This window comes from Miniopterus schreibersii, assembly GCF_964146895.1.
Source record: "Miniopterus schreibersii genome assembly, chromosome: 10".
Classification (NCBI taxonomy): Eukaryota; Metazoa; Chordata; class Mammalia; order Chiroptera; family Miniopteridae; genus Miniopterus; species Miniopterus schreibersii.
This window is the reverse complement of record NC_138110.1, coordinates 33,377,167-33,396,560: the sequence shown is the minus strand read 5'-3', so window position 1 is coordinate 33,396,560 and position 19,394 is coordinate 33,377,167. Positions and strand designations below refer to the sequence as shown.

The window sequence follows — 19,394 nt, the reverse complement described above, 5'->3', positions numbered from 1 at the left end:
ACCATCACAAGTCAGGGGCCATTTGTACTTTGTTTATACATTTTATAGACCCTACCATTGTTAAAACTTGTTAGTTATATGTCTACCACACTTTTTGGTGCCTCAGCTACATGCTCTCCACATTATGTTGCCAGTACTTAGCTCAGTTCCAGGCACATAATAAATATTCAGTAAGAGTAAGTTCAAGAGCCATAGAACAATTCCAGAACATTCAAAGAACCAATAAGGTTTAATTTTGCCATCCCCAGGTAGAGACAGAAGTGCCCATGGTTACATGCCATGTGATACTTAAGCTTTAAGGAATTTACTGTCTCTGATATACTTATGTCCTTCTACATCCTGGCCTAAAATGCCTTCATGAACTCTCCTAATGGTTTGGATGGTGGCTGATATTTTGAAATAAGATACTAGTTAAAGCCTTTCAAATAACAATAGATAATAACAGGAGGCCTGTTGCTAAAACCCACAGGAATACTTCCTATCCATGTCCTTAAAAATAAATATTATTTTCATGAAAAGTATAATTCTGCCTGAATACTTTTGCACTCACAGCCTCTTCTACCCATAATATTCTATCTGCTTTGCTCACTGTCCCTTGACTCAAATCTCTGAACAAACATAACTTTTTTGAGATGCCATCCTTGACCATTCTATCTGAAAGAGCAACCCCCATCACTTTCTATCTCTTTACCCTGCACTTACCACCTCCTGACAAATATGTTTGTGTTGTCTGCTTCATCCTACTAAAACGTAAGCCTTACAAGAGAGGGACTTTACCTGGCTTTGTTCATTTCTTTATTGCCAAGTTCCTAATAGAGTGTCTGGCAGATCTAAGGACAACTCAAAAAATATTTGTGAATAAAATAGCATAATGAGTTGGTTTGCTAGCAAAGGCATTTCTGATACTTAACCTGAAAGTTTGCAATCCATTATAATGAACAGCCCAGGTGAATAAAAGAGCACATCTGTGGGCTTTCATTTTGAATTAAAGAAGATTCTAGCTTCAAAAATTGTCTTTGTTCACCTTCAATTTGTAATCTCAAAGTGGCATAAACCCAGAGTTATATTTTTCTGTTGTTTTGCCGAAAAAGACTCATTGAAATAAATTTCACAGATTCACCATAACCACTCCAACTGAAGGATGGAAAGCACAATTCTGAATGAACTCAAATCAGCTGTGAACTACCTTCTTTAAATAAACCAAAAAATATGCAATTTGGTATACTTCAAATTCAGCATTTTTAAGTACCTCCTCCTAAGTTGGTTACAAAATAATTCATGTGACTTTTTTGGTATGCTTTTGTGTCCAAAGTGCACTATTATAAAGTTCACCTTAATAAATTTTTTAAATCAAAATATATTACTGGAATTCCAGTTAAAATAATTTCTAAGCAAACTCTTTTATGCAGTTATATGATTCTTAGAGCATCTCTAAGTAGATGTTAAAGTTTTATTTTTTTTATATTTTTCTTTGGTAATACCCTGTAAGAAAAAAATTAAGATAAAGATACATATTATTGTTAAATATGTATTCATGATTTCATTTTTTCTTTCCTCTACAAATTTAGAAAGCATATGCGTATGCAGATGAAGATGAAGGACGCCCATCCAATGACTGTTTGCTCATATATGATATTGAAGGTGTAGGTTCCCCTGCTGGCTCTGTGGGTTGTTGTAGCTTCATTGGAGAAGACTTTGATGACAACTTCTTGGATACACTGGGGCCTAAATTTAAGAAGTTGGCAGATATCAGCCTGGGGAAAAATGTTGAACCATATCCAGATTTTGATCTCTCTTGGCCACCTGAGAGCACTGAACCAATTTGCCCTCAGCAGGGAACAGAGCCCATTGCTAGCGGATACCCACCCATGTCTCCACGATATGGCACTACCACAGTCATTTCTGAGAGTGCCTATCCCTCGGGACCTGGTGTACAGCATCCTATGCCTATTCCTGATCCTCTGGGCTATGGTAATGTCACTGTGACCGAGTCTTATACCACCTCTGGCGCTCTGAAGCCCTCTGTCCTCGTTCATGATAATCGACATGCCTCAAATGTGGTGGTGACAGAGAGGGTGCTCGGCCCAATCTCTGGTGCAGATTTGCATGGAATGTTAGAGATGCCTGACTTGAGAGATGGGTCAAATGTTATAGTAACAGAAAGGGTAATAGCACCAAGTTCAAGCCTACCCACCACTTTGACCATCCCTGATCCTAGAGAGTCTTCAAATGTGGTAGTGACAGAAAGAGTAATCAGACCAACTTCTGGCATGATGGGCAGTTTGAGTATGCACCCCGAGTTATCAAATACCCACAATGTGATTGTGACAGAGAGGGTTGTCTCTGGCTCTGGCGTAACTGGATTTAGTGGCCCAGCTGGGATAATTGGAGGCAGTGGCACAGTCAGTAGTGGCCTGGTTAGTAGTGAAGCTGGAATAAGTGGTGGTGGCATTGGGCTGAGCAGTCTGGGAGGAGGTGGGGGCCTGAGTAGCAGCATGGGGGGAACAGCTACCATTGGCCATATGAGGAACTCCTCTGACCATCATTTTAGCCAGGCCCTTGGATCCGCCTCCCCTAGCACAGCCCGAAGTCGAATCACAAAGTACAGTACAGTACAATATACTAAGTAGCCAGTATCCCAGCACACTTTTTCTCAGTAATTGTGATTTAGCTTCAATTCCCATCACCAAAAAGCTAACAATGTGATTTATGATGCACAACAAGGTGCTAAGGTAATTGTGGAGCAAGGTGAGAAACCACAATGAGGAAAATAGATGGAAACAGTGCTGTTGGGCAAGAGCTCTCCTTAGAATTGGTAAACTTCTTTCTTATATTAATACCAATGGAATCATGGCAGTGAACTAAAACTTGAGACACAGTTTCTTTGCATCTGTGAGGCCTATAGTGCATTTCCAGCACATGGAAGAAATAAAACTCAGTCATGTAAAAACACTGGCCTTAAGATGGCAATTGGCATAATTCTCTTTCTCTTTTTTTATTTGCCATGTATCTCTGGCAATATTTAAAAGAACTAAAAGTGCAATATGTGTTCATGTATTTGAAAATTGTGCCAAATGCCCTGTCAATTTCACAGATAATATAAATGAAAATCCAACCACATATTCAGACCAGGGTTAACCATTAAAGAAAAAAGAATCTGGTTACATAGCCAAGTCCACAAGCCACCAAGCGCTCCTACCTTAATAATTGCACTAGGTAAAGTAAACCTCAAATTAGGAAATGTTTTCTGGGAGGGAAATTCCGTTAAGAGAGTGACAACAGGGTAAGATCCATTGGGGTAAACTGACAATGTCGGAGCCTGAATCTTTAGACAGGGCTGCAGCTAAAATTCTTATGGAGTCAAGGCTTTTCTGCTTCTAGTTTGCGTTTAGTGTAGATGCAATATTAATTAATATTGCCTACTGGTGAGGTTGCAGGATATCACACTCATTTTTCCCTTTACTGCTGTGGCTCTGACTTAATAAAGGAAAACCTGCCAAGTGTACTTCTCAGATTGAAGCAAATAACAATTGACATTGTTGTTCACACTAGTGGTAGATTACCTTCCAAGAAAGCAGATGGGAACTGCATTGTATTTTCAGACTGTTTTTAGTAAGTGTAATTCATTTATATTCAGCTCTTTATTATCCATCTCCTAAGTTTAAATGATTTGCTTAAACTGAGCTGTATGGTTAAGCTTTGGGGGAATTTTTTAAAGGGGATCTGAAAAACATGTAAAATGCTTAATGGGGAAAGTTAGAATTGTGCAGTAAAGTAATGCTGTACTATTAGTTTGAACTGAGTTTAGTACTTTTTTAAACAACCCTCTGCTGCTATTTTGAAGGGATCAACTAGGAACTTTTAACAGAGTTGATGATATTGTGTTAACAAGAATGAAACTGTACTAGTTAGCCCCATTTCTTTATTCTGTCCCACTCGCAACCGAATTTTCATACTACTATAAATTTTACATTTCTGATTTGGTTTGTCAATACACTCTTAGCTTATACATGCTCCAATTTACAGATTCCAAATCATATCCTATGATATATTTTTCTAGCTTCAAAATTTAGTAATGTATGTTTCTGTGTGTTTGCTATATATAAAAGTCTGTAAATAGAATCAAAGCATTGTTAACCAGAGGTAAATTTACCATTGCATGGTAAAGGAACTTTTTTTCTCTTTTCTAAATTCAGTGTTAATATGAGTTCAACAATGTAAAACTGGATATGACAACATCTTTTAAAGATTATTACCCTGAATTACTCAAATGTCCCAGGGTGTTACAGGTCAAAGAATAGTTATTCAATTTCCAACACTTGTCCAAGGGAGCTGGGGAATGAATTATTTTAGCTAGAGCTATTTTGCTCTATGCTATAGCAGATGATGTTAATATTTTCAAAGCCACAATATACATCTTATTTTAAACTCTGTAGACTATGTAAAATTGTGATGTTCTGTAGCATGCCAAAATGCAGAGGTGTAAATAAAGTGAATCACAGGGAGTTTTTCTTTTATTTCTTTCTCCCATTTAGGGGTTCCATTAATGATGGGTAATTTTTCCAGAAGTAAAGTAAAAAGGTATTTATTCAAGTACATTTGAGTATAGTTAGGTCTAGGAGTTTGAAGAAATAAAAATAATTATTAATCAATTGTTAATTAATTAAAGGAAGTGATATCTGACGACAAGTAGCTTATTTGTCACTTTTATATGACATATCATCAAAAGCTTTTTCTTGAGACTCCTGATATTTTCCAGATATGTTTTTTTGGTTCTTTAACATATGCCAGAGTGACCATCTTTAATAACTGTTGATATTAAGATCCATTAGTTACATAAAACCATGGGAAATACAAGGAAAAAAATAGGAGTATTATTCATCAATCTTTCTAGGAAGATACTTTCATACTAAATTGTGTTTTGTTTTGGGTTTGATTTTGTTTGTTTGTTTTCTGTTGTGTTTTTGGGGGAGATTACACATTGATATTCTAACTTTTTATTCCTAAATTTTAAAATTGCCTTTTAAGACATCAACCATTCTAACAGTCATTTGAAGGCATGTTATTTTTCAATGAACAGCCTTTGGGGGAGAATTTAATTCTCCCCCTTAGATGCTTTCCTCTAATTCTTAGACCTTAAGTTGTTCCATAGACCTAAGAAGTAGACATTATTTTATGAGAATAGTTATCATTCAAGTCCACATTGCAAGCTGTCTCAGATTAATTTGTCTTAAAAAAAGAGAAGAAATAATGACTTAAATGTTTTGTATACATAGTTGGAAATAATGTTTAATGTTTATAAAGCATCTGACTTCTAAAGAGGTAGTCCTTAGGGGCAAAAATTAGTATATTATAAATATTTATTTTATTACTTAATATCAACCATAATACCATCCTGAACTATTGTGACATTAAATTCCGGATACATCTGTTACATATTATTAACCTCTATTTATGTTGGTTGATCTAACTGAATTTGCACTGAAAATTTTACAGAAAAAAGTATGTATTTAGGGTTATGTATAGGTCTTCATCTGAATATCTGTTCTATATTCATGTATAAAGATTTTAGCCTCATAATCTTCATTCAATGTAATATCCTGACAGAATTTTAATTATATAGCTTCAAAAATTGCATATTCATTCTGACCCGAAGTTTTTAATTATCTACATAATTCATTTCTGAACTTATATCAACATTTAAATGTCTGCCAGGCTGTAACATATATGATACCCTTTGACTTTAGTAGGAGGTTAAAGGTGTTATGAGCATTGGCTAAAATGGCCATGGCTATTTGGGAAAGATATTTGAAACCCAAAACAAACTTTTAAAAGTATTGCCACATTTTTCTTGCCTATTTAATAAATTCCAATCTTTTTTGGAATTTTTAGTATTTCTAAGGCCTACTTCACAATGCATTGGAATATACCTGTCCACATAGATTACTAGTACCCATAAAATAGAATCTGTCTTCCAGTTCTAGATTATTCAGTTTATGTTAGCACAAAAGTATAAATGACTCAACCTGTTATCCATCAAATAATTTTAAAGCAATAATCTGTTGCTTGCCTATAGTCTCTCCATTTAGTTATATTAGAATTACTAAACACTTTATCATCAAGCTGTACTTAGTCTAACTTATGTTTCTTTTCTATTTTACAAGTATTTTAAAACTCTAAATAGTCATCTTTGGAAATGCTTAAAATAAGGTGCTTTCCTTCAAGTTTCAACATAAAAGTTTGTAAATTATTTAGGTACTAGTTCTTTGCTTGGTAATCTGTCAGCTCTTTTAAGTTGGTTTGTAATTTCCAAAGAGTTATGTTTACAGCAATAAAATGATTAATACTGTCTTTATTATCTTCTCTGAATTGTTAAGGGGGGCTGGGTAATAATTAGAGGAATAATTAGAGATTATCAAATCTAATTATTTTCAGCCCATCTAAGTTAAGAATTTTTTTTTAATTTTCACACTGTTAAAGTTTATTTTCACTTTCTTTTTTTTTCTTTTTTAATTCATATTTACTGAGGAGCCTACTCCTCAGATTGCTGCTTAGTAATGTCAGAGCACAGCCTCGAGTAGCCCTGCACAAATAAGTAAATGATAAATAGCTTGCGTTTTAAGCTTTTATTCGATACTTTTAGCATCTTTATGCTTTTACCTTTCTCTCTTTGCTACTCTAATTTTTTGTTTTTGTTTACACTAGCATTTTATTTGTTTTAGAATGGCTTTTTTTTTACTTTGCTTTTAAAATCACACACTTTCACCTTTATTGGGGTGCACCTCCTCTTTGCTCTCGGATGACACTTTTCAGACCATCAGCATCTCCAGCCTGCACAAAACCTTACCCTTCAGACATGGATCTGCTTATATCCCCCCCCCCCCCCCCCCGTGTATCCTCTGTGTGCCATTTACTGACCGATTTCTTAATAATGTCCCACTGTTGCTGGGCCACTATCTTCTGGGATTTCTCCAATTTTTGAGGGTGTTCATGGCAACTTCAATGACCACATAGGTGAGGCACTTAACACTCTAATTCTTAGTTGCTAGACCCCCATTTTCCCCACTCCACCTCAGCCACTCTCTTCCTAATCCAGCATGACAGCACCTGGATGCCTCAGTTCTACTTCCTTGTTATCCTTCTAGCTCACTTGCTTAAGTAATTAAGGAATTGTTGCAATTCCTCCCCTTCATCAAAACTCCCCATTTTGGGGGCCTCCAATCACTTTCTCACTCTCCAGTAGCTTCACTTCCCTCTTTATCTAATCAAGCTTTAGAAGTCTAACTCTGGTCACCTCTTGGTGAATACCTTCAAATCTCCTTGTCCTGCATTTCCATTTACATATCCCAAATCTTTCACCCTCCAGCTCTGTCTGCACACAAACAGCTAAAGGGATGATTCAAGTGAGTTGACTTTTTCATTTTAAATACATGATCTCAATCATAGAGTAACACCTGCTTCTTTACAATCCTGGTTCTTTGATAGACTTCCCATCTCATTAGACTAGGTCACTATTCCATACCTTCTTTGTCCTCAAACCTCCCACGCCCCCTCTTTCCTTCTCAGTTGGTGATCTAATCCTATTGTTTACTGAGAAAACAAGTCATCAATCTTGAATCCACTCATCTTCCTCTGCCAAACCTACACATACACCTGCATGTGCACCCATTTTTTCCCCTGCCTATTACAATGAAGTTAGTGTCCTACTCATATAAAAAGACACTCTCCATTTGTGCTCAAGGACTTTGCTCCTTCCCTAATAGTCTCTCTCCTATGTCTCCTCTCTCCCTCTCTCTCTCTTTCTCTCCCTCTCTTCTGAAGCATTTCCATCAGCACCCCTCCTCCTACCAATTACCTCACTTTTTATTTATTTGTTTCACCAAACTTCTAAAGACTCATGTACACATGCTTTCTTTTCTTTGTCATGTCCCATCAGACTTTGACCCTCATCTATCAGTCCATCAAAATGGCCCTTGTCAAATTTGTTTAAGACCTATACATTGCCAAATACAGGTCTGCTTTTCTGTCCTTGTCTTTCATAAGGTCTGGGAAGAATATGAAATTCTCTCTTCCTTGAAACACTTCTTTCTTGGCTTTTATAACACCATCCTTTCAGGGTATTATTTATTTTGTATTGTCATTCTCATTCTTTTTTTTTTTTTGTTCCCCGCTAATTCAACTTTTTTAAAAAATATGTTTTTTATTGATTTCAGAGAGAGGAAGAGGGAGAGTGATAGAAACATCATTGATGAGAGTCTTTGATCTGCTGACACCCAGACATGTGGCCTGACCAGGAGTCGAACCATCACTTTCTGGTTCATAGGTCAATGCTCAACCACTGAGCCATGCTAGCTGGGCCCCACTTACTAAACTTTTAAATGGTGATGTTCTTCTAAAGTTTGGCCCCAGGACCTCTCCTCTTAAGACTCTACACTATCTCTGTGAGAGCTCCTCCAAGGCCCCTTTTTAAATGTTCAAAATTTAACTTAAAATTTTACCACCCAAATATCCCTCCTCCCAGTGAATATGACCCCACTGACCCATTGCTCAAGCCAGAAACTAAGTACATCTCCTTCATTTCATCCTTTCTGTCACCCCTAACATTTTATCCATTAGGTCCTGTTGATTCTATAACCGAGATATATCTCAGTCCATCTGAATCTGCCACCAACCTACCAGAACGGCCTCTTAAGTAGTCCCTCTACTCCCATTTATCTTCTTCAAACAATTTTCTACCTATGAGTCAGGTAGCCTTCTAAAATATAAATTAGATTAAGTAAATTCTCTATTTTAAGAATTTCAATGGCTTTTCACTGTTCAGCCTAGAATAACCTACAGGGGCCTGCCTGGTCTGGCATGAAAATGATGGTGGTTTGGACTAGGAAAGTTGTAATCGAGGTGAGAGGAAATACATTGAGGAATGGCCTTGACCTTTCTTTGCAACTGGTATTCACTCTACCTGGAACATTCTCTTCCTCATTGTCCTATAGTTGCCTCCTTTCATCTTTAGGTAGCAATTTAAGTACCATTTCCTCAGGAATTCTGTCCTCGACCAACATGTTCTTTCATTCATTCATTCATTATTAGTTTATTCATCCTGCAGATGAATGCCTAATAATTGTGCCAAGCAGTGGTGATATGACAGCGAACAGAATAGTCCTTCTTGTTATGGAGTTAATATTCAGGATAGAGAGGGGCTAGAGAAGGTCTGACAATAAACGAGTAAACAATTAAATATATGGTGAGTTAGTTGGCAGTAAATGCTCAAGAGAAAATAAAGCAGGGCAACTTAGGATAGGGAGTATAGGATGGGAGTGATGTTCTTTTACATAAGGAAAAACCCTGGGGCAGGCACATGCTTGGGGTATTCAGAGAAAAAGAAGGAGACCCAAGTGGCTAGAGAGAGGGAAAGAAGGTAAGCAGTAAGAAATGAAGCCTGAAAGGTAACAAGGGATGAGATTGTGTTTGACCTTGCAGGCCATAGTAAGAATCCTGACTTTGCTTGAAATAGCCACTGGAAAGCTTAGGCAGAGAAGTGCTCTGCTCAGATTTGTATTTTTAAAAGACCACTCTACCTACTGTGCTGAAACTCTTGGAAGGAAATCACAGAATCAAGATTCGTTAGAAAGAGACGGCAACAACCCAGGTGAGTGAGTGGTAGTCGATAACCTATAGTTAGTTAGTTTTATTGATTAGGGACTCCTACTACCTGGTTTGACTGTAACAGGTTGGTAGCCAATAACTGACAAAAATAAAACAAAAAACTTCAGGCAGTTTAGTAAAGTAACATTTAAAAAAGAAATTGGAAAAAAGGGCTCTGAGCAACTGATTAAATTAAAATCTCATTTTAAAATGTCTTGAAAAAACTCAATAACTACAAATGGAGGATATTATTCAAAAAGTTTAAAAATCATACCAGTTTCTGTGCATGTGGTTGGTGATTGAGTTCAAATAAGACAAACTTCAGTTGCCCCTGGAACTTACTTTTCTTTTTTTTTCTTTTTTAACATATCTTTATTGATTTCAGAGAGAGTAAAGGAAGGGGGAGAAAGAGAGATAGAAACATCAATGATGAGAGAGTCATTGATCGGCTGCCTAGCCTGCAACCCGGGCTTGTGCCCTGACCAGGAATTGAACACCGATCTCCTAGATCCTAGGTCAATGCTCAACCTCTGAGCCATGCCCGGCCGGGCCCTTTTCTTAAAAAAAAATATATATATATATCTTTATTGATTTCAGAGAGAGGAAAGGAGAGGGAGAGAGAGAGACAGAAACATCAATGATGAGAGTCATTGATCGAGCCCGCAACCTGGGCATGTGCCCTGACCGGGAATTAAACCCCGATCGTCTGGATCCCAGGTCGATGCTCAACTTCTGAGCCACGCCCAGCCCGGTTATTTTTCTTAATTTTACAAACAAAGCTTAATTATGACAAACTCAGTATGTCCCAGTGCTATGTCTGTGTCCCACTCATCTTCCCTCACACAAGACCTAGGACAGCCTCTGACTCAAGAACATTTTCAGAACTGCTCAAAATGTCAAGCTCCAATTATTACTAAGATTCATACCTGATTGGACTCAGAATGTAATGTGTCACATTTCTCAAAGAAAAATATGTTTCTACACTCAAATATGTAGACATCACTTTCAAAATGTCATTTTCTGCTTGATAAATTGTCAGTTTCTTTTGATCACATTTTTAAAAAAAAAAATATCTTTATTGATTTCAGAGAGAGGAAAGGAGGGGAGAGAGAGAGATAGAAACATCAATGATGAGTCACTGATCAAGCCCGCAACTGGGCCTGTGCCCTGACCAGGAATTGAACCCCGATCGCCCGGATCCTAGGTCAACGCTCAACTGCTGAGCCACACCCGGCCGGGCTTGATCACATCTTAAATTGGGTTCTCCTAGAGGTAGACCCTGAAACAGAATTTGAGGACAATCTAGAGGGGGAGGGTAAGTGAAGGAACTACTGGTAGGGACTGGGGAGATGGAAAAGGGAAAGCAGCTGATGAAATGTATGCTATCAGCCAGTTACCACCATGGGCAATCGAAGCTCAGCCCTCCTGGAGAAAACCCTGGGAACCAGTGTAGTTCAACTCAGGCACTGCAGAGTAAAAGCATCCCAGAAATGAGGGAAATTGTGTATTTAGACAACAGCTAACACCAGTTAATAGTTAAGGGTTGCCTCTGGGGACAGAATTCCCTGCGCCTGCTGTACAGATGGGTAAAGTGGCTATGGCACCAGTGAAGTAAAGAAGCACAAGCATTGACAGAATTTGGGTGTGTGGGCACAGAAATGATAAGGGAAAAATATGGAGAGGGCACCAACAGGGTCTCTTACAACCATTGGTATACTCGGCAGCACTGTCTGGTAAAACATGCTACAAGAAACCTCAGAAATTTCTGATTTAAAAGGTCTTTCTTGAACATTCTGCTGTAAATAAGAATGGGCATAAGCTAAAATATTGATAGATTGGATAATAAACCCAATGGTATGAAATAGGAAAATTTTCAGGTCCCCTTTGTAATTAATAATGTACCTTTCTGATATTGTGACATTTATGTTAATTAGATGCTTATGCTCATAGAGTGTTAGACATATAATCACTCTTCTATAATACATGACTTAGCTTTACTGTTACACAGTTAGGAATGACCTTAATAGATAATTGATTTTGATGTCTATTTACTTCCAGAAAGAAGGGCTATGAGTCAATTAGAGTCATCATTTTTGGTAGACATAACTACAACATTTTAATAAGTTATTTCTAACCATCATGCCAGTTCCCTCAGTCTCTAAGACATGTTCTTGCACTTAGTTTATTTATAAAGGTACACCAAAAAATTTTCTTGTCATTAGTTGGATATGTAAGCAATTAAATAACAAATTTTGAATTAATGTCTGATGCACAGAGGTCAGCAGAATGACAAGCAAAACTCAGTAATTCTTTCTTTTCTTTTCTTTTTTTTAATATATCTTTATTGATTTCAGAGAGAGGAAAGGAGAGGGAAAGAGAGAGAGATAGAAACATCAATGATGAGAGAGCCATTGATCAAGCCCGCGACCCGGGCATGTGCCCTGACCGGGAATCGAACCCGGATCGCCTGGATCCTAGGTCGATGCTCAACCGCTGAGCCATGCCCGGCTGGGCAGTAATTATTTCTTGAATGCATGAATAAATGCCATCCATTCACTACTCAATTTTTCTAAAATCCATCCTTGCATTGACAGTCTGCGAGAACTGAGCCCCCAGATTACATCATATTGCTTGTCAAATTCCCACTATTCCTAATAAAACTTCCTTTTCTGAATTGTTCTTTGGAACAATGATGCCTCTTCTCAATGTATAGGACATATTTAGTAAAACATATGTTCATGATATTCTTAGTAAGTAACTGAGTAGATTTTCTTAACTTTATACAAACTAGTTATAAAATCCAAAAGGGGAACATCATATGTAATGGTACAACATTAAAAGCTTTCTTTATGAAACAGAGAAATAAAATAACAATGCTCACTATCAAAGTTGCATTTAACACTTTACCAATGGTACAAAAGTAGAAGGGAAAGGTTATAGGGATCGGAAAGAAAGAAACAAGACAATCATTATTGTCAAATTAAATAACTGTGTAGTTAAAATCCAAAAGAATCTTCAGAAATATCATTCAGATTAAAAATAGGGTTTTAGCCATATGAACAAAAAAACAAAAACTCATAGTCACAGACAACAGTATGATGGTTACCAAAGGGAAAGAGGGATGGGGAGAGGTAGAAAAAGATAAAGGGGGTAAAATATACGGTGACAAAAGGAGAACTGACTTTGGATGCTGAACACACATGCAATATACAAATGATGCCTTATAGAATTGTTCACTTGAAACCTATATAATTTTATTAACCAATATCACCCCAATAAATTTAATAAAATTTGAAAAAAATAGGTAGGTTTAGCAAAATTGTTGGATACAGAAATCAAAAGCCAAAATCAATTGTATTTCCATATGAAAGAAAATAAATGTTAGAAGCTATAATTAAAGAACATGTATAATTTATAATAGTATTAAAGAATAAGCCTTAAAAGGGTTTCTGTAAGACCTTAATAGTGAAAAAATAATAAAACTTTATTAAATAAGACCTAAAATATAAAAGAATGTTCCTTGTTTGTATGTTTCAATACATGACTCAAAATTGAAATTTCAACAATTCTTCCTAGTTTATTTAAAAGTATTGTGCAATCTTAATCAACTTCCTAGTTTGCTTGTGAAAGGGGCGATTCTAAAATGTACAGGAAATGCTATTGGCCGAGAACAGCCAAAACACTCTAGAACTGAACAAGGTGGGAGAACTTGCTCTATCAGATATCAAGACTTGCTATAAAGCTATGCAATTAAGACAGGTTAGGACTAACATAAGGACAGACAAATAGACAAAAGGAAAAAGAGAGAAAATTTCCAAATGGTTAATAAATATATGTAAAGATATTCAACCTAAAATAATCAGGAAAAGGAATATGAGATACAAGTATCTATCCTACAAATTGGCTAAAGTTTAAAGTCTGCCATTACTTTTGGGGTCAGTGTTGGTGAGCAGGAACACAGGCTTACCTCATTTTGGACTTTGGACGCTCAGAGCTGTAAGATAATGAGTTTGTGTTGTTTTTAGGCACTAAGTTTACAATAATTTGCTAGCAAAGCAATAAGGAACTGATAGCAGGATTGTTTATAATAGCCTTTCTATGTAAAAATATAATCATTCTCAATTGCAAAAAAAAAATTTTTAAGTAAAAAACAGTTGCCACACATATGACAGAGGTTAATTTCTCTTACATATGAACAGTGTTTATAAATCAATAATAAAATCAGTGACACAGTAAAGATAAGGAAGTAAGTGTTCACAAAAAAAAAAAAAGCAGAAATGGCTAAATTCCCTACTCCATGAAGAGATGCTAATTTTATCATATTTTTTTAAAAGTTCACGTTTACCTGTTGACATTTCTCCCTAAGCTACCCCTTAGGCCCAGGTTAATTTCCCTGGCTTAGTAGTACTTAAAATTCAGCCTGTGATCTCAGAATTACCTGGAAAGCATATTAAAAATGAATGCATTCTAGGGCTCATCCCCAGAGATTCTGATCCTGCAAATCTGGGGTCAAGAATCTGCCTTTTCTGCATACTGGGCCATATACTTTTTTGTGCAAGTGATCCAAGAAATATATTTCAAAAAGCACTGTCTAGCTTTTGAATTTTTTATTTCTGAATTTTGTTCCAAATGACTTCAGCCTAGCCCATTCAGATCCTGCTAGATGCACAACTAACAGCGTCAAAGGTACACTATATACACATTACAACTTTGCCAAAGAGGTGCACTGCCACTGCCATCCAAGCAGCCAGAGTGACAGCTAAGTAATTATCACACTGAGGAACTGTTGCCACTGAGGTCACCACCAGGAGTCAAGAGGCACACTAAGGTGACATTTTGGGGGATAAGTAAGCACCAAGTACATAATAAGTCTGTAAGTAATACACTTTAATTAAAACAAAGCTAGAAGCCATGTGATGCTTTCTGCACCTTATTTGAATGACATCCCACACTGAGGACATGAAGTCACAGAGAGAATCAGCAAGACACCTCTGACAGGGTCTATTATTTTAGGGTGTAAATTAACATCATCCTTGTGGTATTAACAGAACTCTGTAGGAAACTGACATTTAACCTCCATGATTTCTAACACCCACTAAATAACCTGGTTTGCTGGCACCCTTATCTCTATACACAAATTGGCTTTAATGAGGAGACAGGTTGTTTACCTTCAGTGCCATTATCTTACGGTGAACAGTCAGGCACGTATTCACAGCAACTGCCCTAGGTCAAAACCAAGACAAGCTTTGTTTATCTTTTGTCCATTTCCTGAGGCCCATGCCAATGAAAATTCTTCTGCTTAAGTCAACTCCAGAGCCTACTTGCCTACTGCATTGGACAAACATAGTTTCGGTCCATAAATATTTTAAAAATTTCCTTCCCTCTAATACAGCCTTGGGTACTTCAGTAAATATCATCATTAGCCTTAAACCATCATAACTTTATGGAAAAGTTTGCTCTAACATCATTTTCATACTATTTGGCCTGTAGAGATTATATTTCCATTTTTTAAAAAGAATTTGTAATTCAACATGTTGAATTAGCTGTGTCCTATGGCATCCCTATAAAATATTAGTGTTAGGGCACTTACTCTGTTTTAGATGGATACAATATAGAGAATGAAAATGTCTCACTACTTTGGAGGTGGGATGAGACAATATTACAGAAGCACAAGAACAATAATTAAATATCAAGAGCATGCCTGAAATTCAATGTACACTTCCACATGAGCCAATGAAATGCTACTGGCTTGATATCGAACATAAATAGGAAAAACATAAATAACAGGACAAAATCCTGCTTGTAGAGCCAGCTATTAAGCTCAATAATTTGGTAAACTATAAAATAGGTAAAGGTTTTCTTTTATATAAAAAAAGATAGCAGTCAACCATAAACTCTTTTCTATTTTGCCTTCATATATCTAGCCAATACCAGGAAGTGGTTTGGTATTTATATAAATTGACTATAAATCAGGAGGTAGAATTATTTCCCTATCTTCAGCACTAATAAATTGTACCTATATCTATAAAATGCATAGGAGAGAAGTTAGAGAGGAGAGGTTGGGTTGGATCATCTCTAGGGTATCTTTAAACATTAATATTTCATGCTCGGTTTCTATGATGGCTGGTACCCCACAAGAGAAATGGAAGTAGCTGCTATTTATCTATCTGAGCTCAGAACCATGATCAAACTTTACCTTGAAGAAAGTTTAAATTAAAATCCTTTGGGGATTTTATTTTTGAGATCATCCCCCAACTATCTCAAAGAGTAGGTACAAATGAGGTTCCAGAACATCAAGTGCTACTTCTCAGTTATTTCAGACTCCTTACATCTAGATGATGGTAATCTCCAGATTCAAATGCGAGGGACCACTGAAATCAGGAGTTACAAATGGGAAAATCTGGAGGAATCACCTAAATGATCTAGTACCTATTTCTGTTGCATGTTGTTTCTTTTCTTTGAAACTCATCCTATGAATAACAACTCAGGTAGATTAAAAACTTTATATTTCAGAAGAAATCAACAAATCCTAGTATAAACACAAAGGATGGAAACCCTTGTAAAAAGATGCAGCAAATGAAGAATATAATTCTCCCCTTGTGAAAAACAATAACACACAGGGATTTAGACCTGTTTCATTAATTCTCTTAGGCAAGTTAAATTATTCTAATTCAACATTAACTGAAATAAAACAAAAATAATTTTTTCTTTAGCTGGCTAAACAATGGTCAACTTTTTATACAATGACTCTTAGTATAATACACTATTATAGGTTGCTTCAGAGCCTGCTTGGAAGTAGTTATGGAAATACAACCATCATTAGAGCCACTGACTTCTGCCAGATCCCTTACTTCCTTCTTAAGCTCTGAATGACCCATTGTTAATAGCCACAAATCAACTAAAGAATCCCTGTTGAATTCTTTCTCTACTGTCCTGTGGTGACTCTCATTGCAATTAAAGGTCTCCCACATTTATTTCTGTTTGATGGCCCAGAACATAGTACTAGAAGCACTGAAGCTTCTCTATATTCTCTACCATCTTCTCATATTCCCTTTTAGATGCAGACACCAAAAAGAATTTTATGTACATGGGCCATGATAAACTGGGTGACACACAGAAAGACAGTATCAGCCACATATCTTTCAAACCTTTTATTTGAGACACTTTGTATTCTCCTCCTGTGTTTCTATAATTCAAATCTTAAACAGTATTGCACATTAAATTTCCACATGCAAAAACCATCTCCATAGCTGTTTGTGATATATTTCTAGAAATAGAATAATACACAGTTAGCCAAGGAATATCCCCACTCACTGATCCAGTGGAAATTCTTATAGTCCTTCTTTATTCCAAAATAAGTCAAAGGCTTTGTAGAAAAATAAAAACAAAGGCCACAATGCAGTTATAGCCAATAAGAAGGCCTTTGGTGGGCTGGACAGGAGAGAATCACTTCACACCGCAGGACCAACTGGAAAATGCTGCTGCACCCCAAGAGCCCAAAGCTCACTGGCACTATTAATAGAGGTTATATCTCAAGAGTAAAAATAATTTCATGCTGTTCTGACCTAGCTATAAAAGAAAAATTTTCTATGGCAGAGACAATTGTCACATTTCAAACCTCTGGGCAAAAATTCATGAAAATAAAAAACGATGAAAGCTCAGTTGTAACTGATATAAAACAGTTACAAAAGATTTTTAATGTTTATTTACTCACACATAGCATCCATAACTCTTGGTTTAAAGACCTGTCTAGCATATAATGAAATAGTGGGTTAATAAACGACCCAGTGAATGTATGTCTGTTAGCATTCTAGACAATCTAGAGAACCACATACAAATATATTTTAAAACATGATACCATACATATGTTTTGTCTGGTCAGTTTAGATATTTTTTAATTAGGTCGATATTCTCAAATATGTAAGATTTGGCTTAGGCAGACCTAGCCAAATACTATCTTTTTGTAATAATTCATTGTTTCCCATTGCTTATATATAATTTCCTGCTCTCTCATAAATATCTCAACATATAATTCATTTCTCTTTATATTAAGATACTATGCCAGCCTTCTAATTGTCTTGACTCTCTTATTCTCCCCAAAAATGCTAAACTAAAGTTCTCAGGACACTAAGTGCTATTTGGAAGACATTCCATTACTAGAATAGAGCCTCCTTGTTTCCGAATTGCAGTGATGGGGTAGTGAAGACAGGATACATTATCCCTTTAAAATTCCCCAACCAACTCATATTAATGATTGGAGAACATTTAATTACATTTTCTTTGTATGTTTGTTGAGGTTGCTGCCAGCCTGTAATTTTTTTTCATGAGGAAAGTATACCCTGTTCTCAACCCACACAAACAAAAGGGAAGTGAGAAATGAAAAAGGGAAGTGATTTTCAGAAATCTCCAGATGCTGCTCTGGTCTCTTTCCCTTAAATTCTTGGGTGTCTAATTTCAGTTTCTTCTTAATAAGTATTCATGTTTATTTAAACATGAATAACATTAAGTTTAAAAAGTCTTCCCAGGGCATGTACTTTTTTATCAGTGGAAATGGCACACGGAGTGAGAAAACTGTATTGTGGTTACCTTAAAACAATTTAGTTAATGTTATATCACATGGGTTCCACTGTATATTCAGGAAAAAAGATGCTAAACAAACATACTAGTGACATCAGAGTTTCTTTGTCTTAACCTTATTTTTTTCAGAACATCTTTAAAATTAAAGAATGCAGCGCAACTGAAAGACGTCTTGAGGAGGGAAGCGGGAATCATCCGAATTAAGAGATGAGAGTTTCATTTTCCTGTCTTCCTCCCTACACCATACTTCAGGCCTGGTGCCTTTCCACAATGCCCTCTGCTCAAAGAGTCATTCCTTGAAGTTGGTTTGGTAGTGGACATGTGTGTGTGTGTTGGCAGTATATGTAATTTTACTTTTACAATGTTGGCAGTAAGAAGCAGCCTACTAATTTTATTCAGCATGATGATAGGCCCTAGCATTTTAATTATTTTTCATGTTGTGAGTAATTTATTATTCATTGGGTATCTTCCCTGTAAATCTTGTCTTCACACTGTAAGATTTTTCTTTGGTGTCCAACAAAGGGTTTCACTGCAATAAGAATCAAGGTGTGTCCATGTTCTTACCCAGAGCCCAAACAATGCCAGCCTTCCAGACCAGTTTGGGGTGGAGAAACAGAGTCATTATAGAACATCTTCATTCCTCTGCCCAGAGAGAACCAGAGTGAGCACCCATGCCTTTCTAAAAGACCATCTCCAGGCACATCTTGCTGCAGAGCTGAACTCAGGAACCCGAGGACTAGGACTAAAATCATATCTCACTGGGGTTTGCGTGCAAGAGAAACCCGAAGAATGGATTGGCTCCTTTTCAGGAACATTTGCCTTTTGATCATTGTAATGGTGAGTAAAACTTAAAGGCCTGGGAGGGAAATGCAGCCTTGAAGCCTTGTCTCCTCTGTCAGTTGGACTTTCTACATGGGATTTAATCCATCTGTAATCCCTTCCTGCAAAAACAATTTTCTGAGTTCAGCCTCTGGTGATTTCAAAGGACTCTCCACGCCTGAGGGACTAAATGCTAGAGAGTAGCAGGAAAAGAATCTGGCTTTGTTAGACTTAACTAGCATCAGAAGAAACATAATCTAATTAAGATTAAATGCTAGAACAATTCTAAAGTGTATAATCAGAAAAAAAAGTAATTTATCTATTTTATTAAGTATATTTTATTAAGTATATTTCTT

The 19,394-nt window shown here is 36.5% G+C and overlaps 2 protein-coding genes across 2 annotated transcripts in view; both read left to right on the top strand.

Moving 5' to 3' along the window:
• Positions 1-6,133, top strand: part of DSG1 (desmoglein 1) — a 37,023-nt gene extending 30,890 nt beyond the window's left edge. Inside the window, exon 15 of the mRNA XM_081148499.1 lies at positions 1,569-6,133. Coding sequence (XP_081004625.1) covers positions 1,569-2,630 — 1,062 coding nt within the window. The 3' untranslated portion in view covers positions 2,631-6,133. The remainder of the gene's footprint in view (positions 1-1,568) is intronic.
• Positions 6,134-19,008: 12,875 nt separating this feature from the next.
• The window catches only part of DSG4 (desmoglein 4), a gene marked incomplete at both ends in the record, with an annotated part of 44,136 nt that continues 43,750 nt past the window's right edge, over positions 19,009-19,394 (top strand). The window contains one exon of the mRNA XM_081148500.1: positions 19,009-19,056. Coding sequence (XP_081004626.1) covers positions 19,009-19,056 — 48 coding nt within the window. The remainder of the gene's footprint in view (positions 19,057-19,394) is intronic.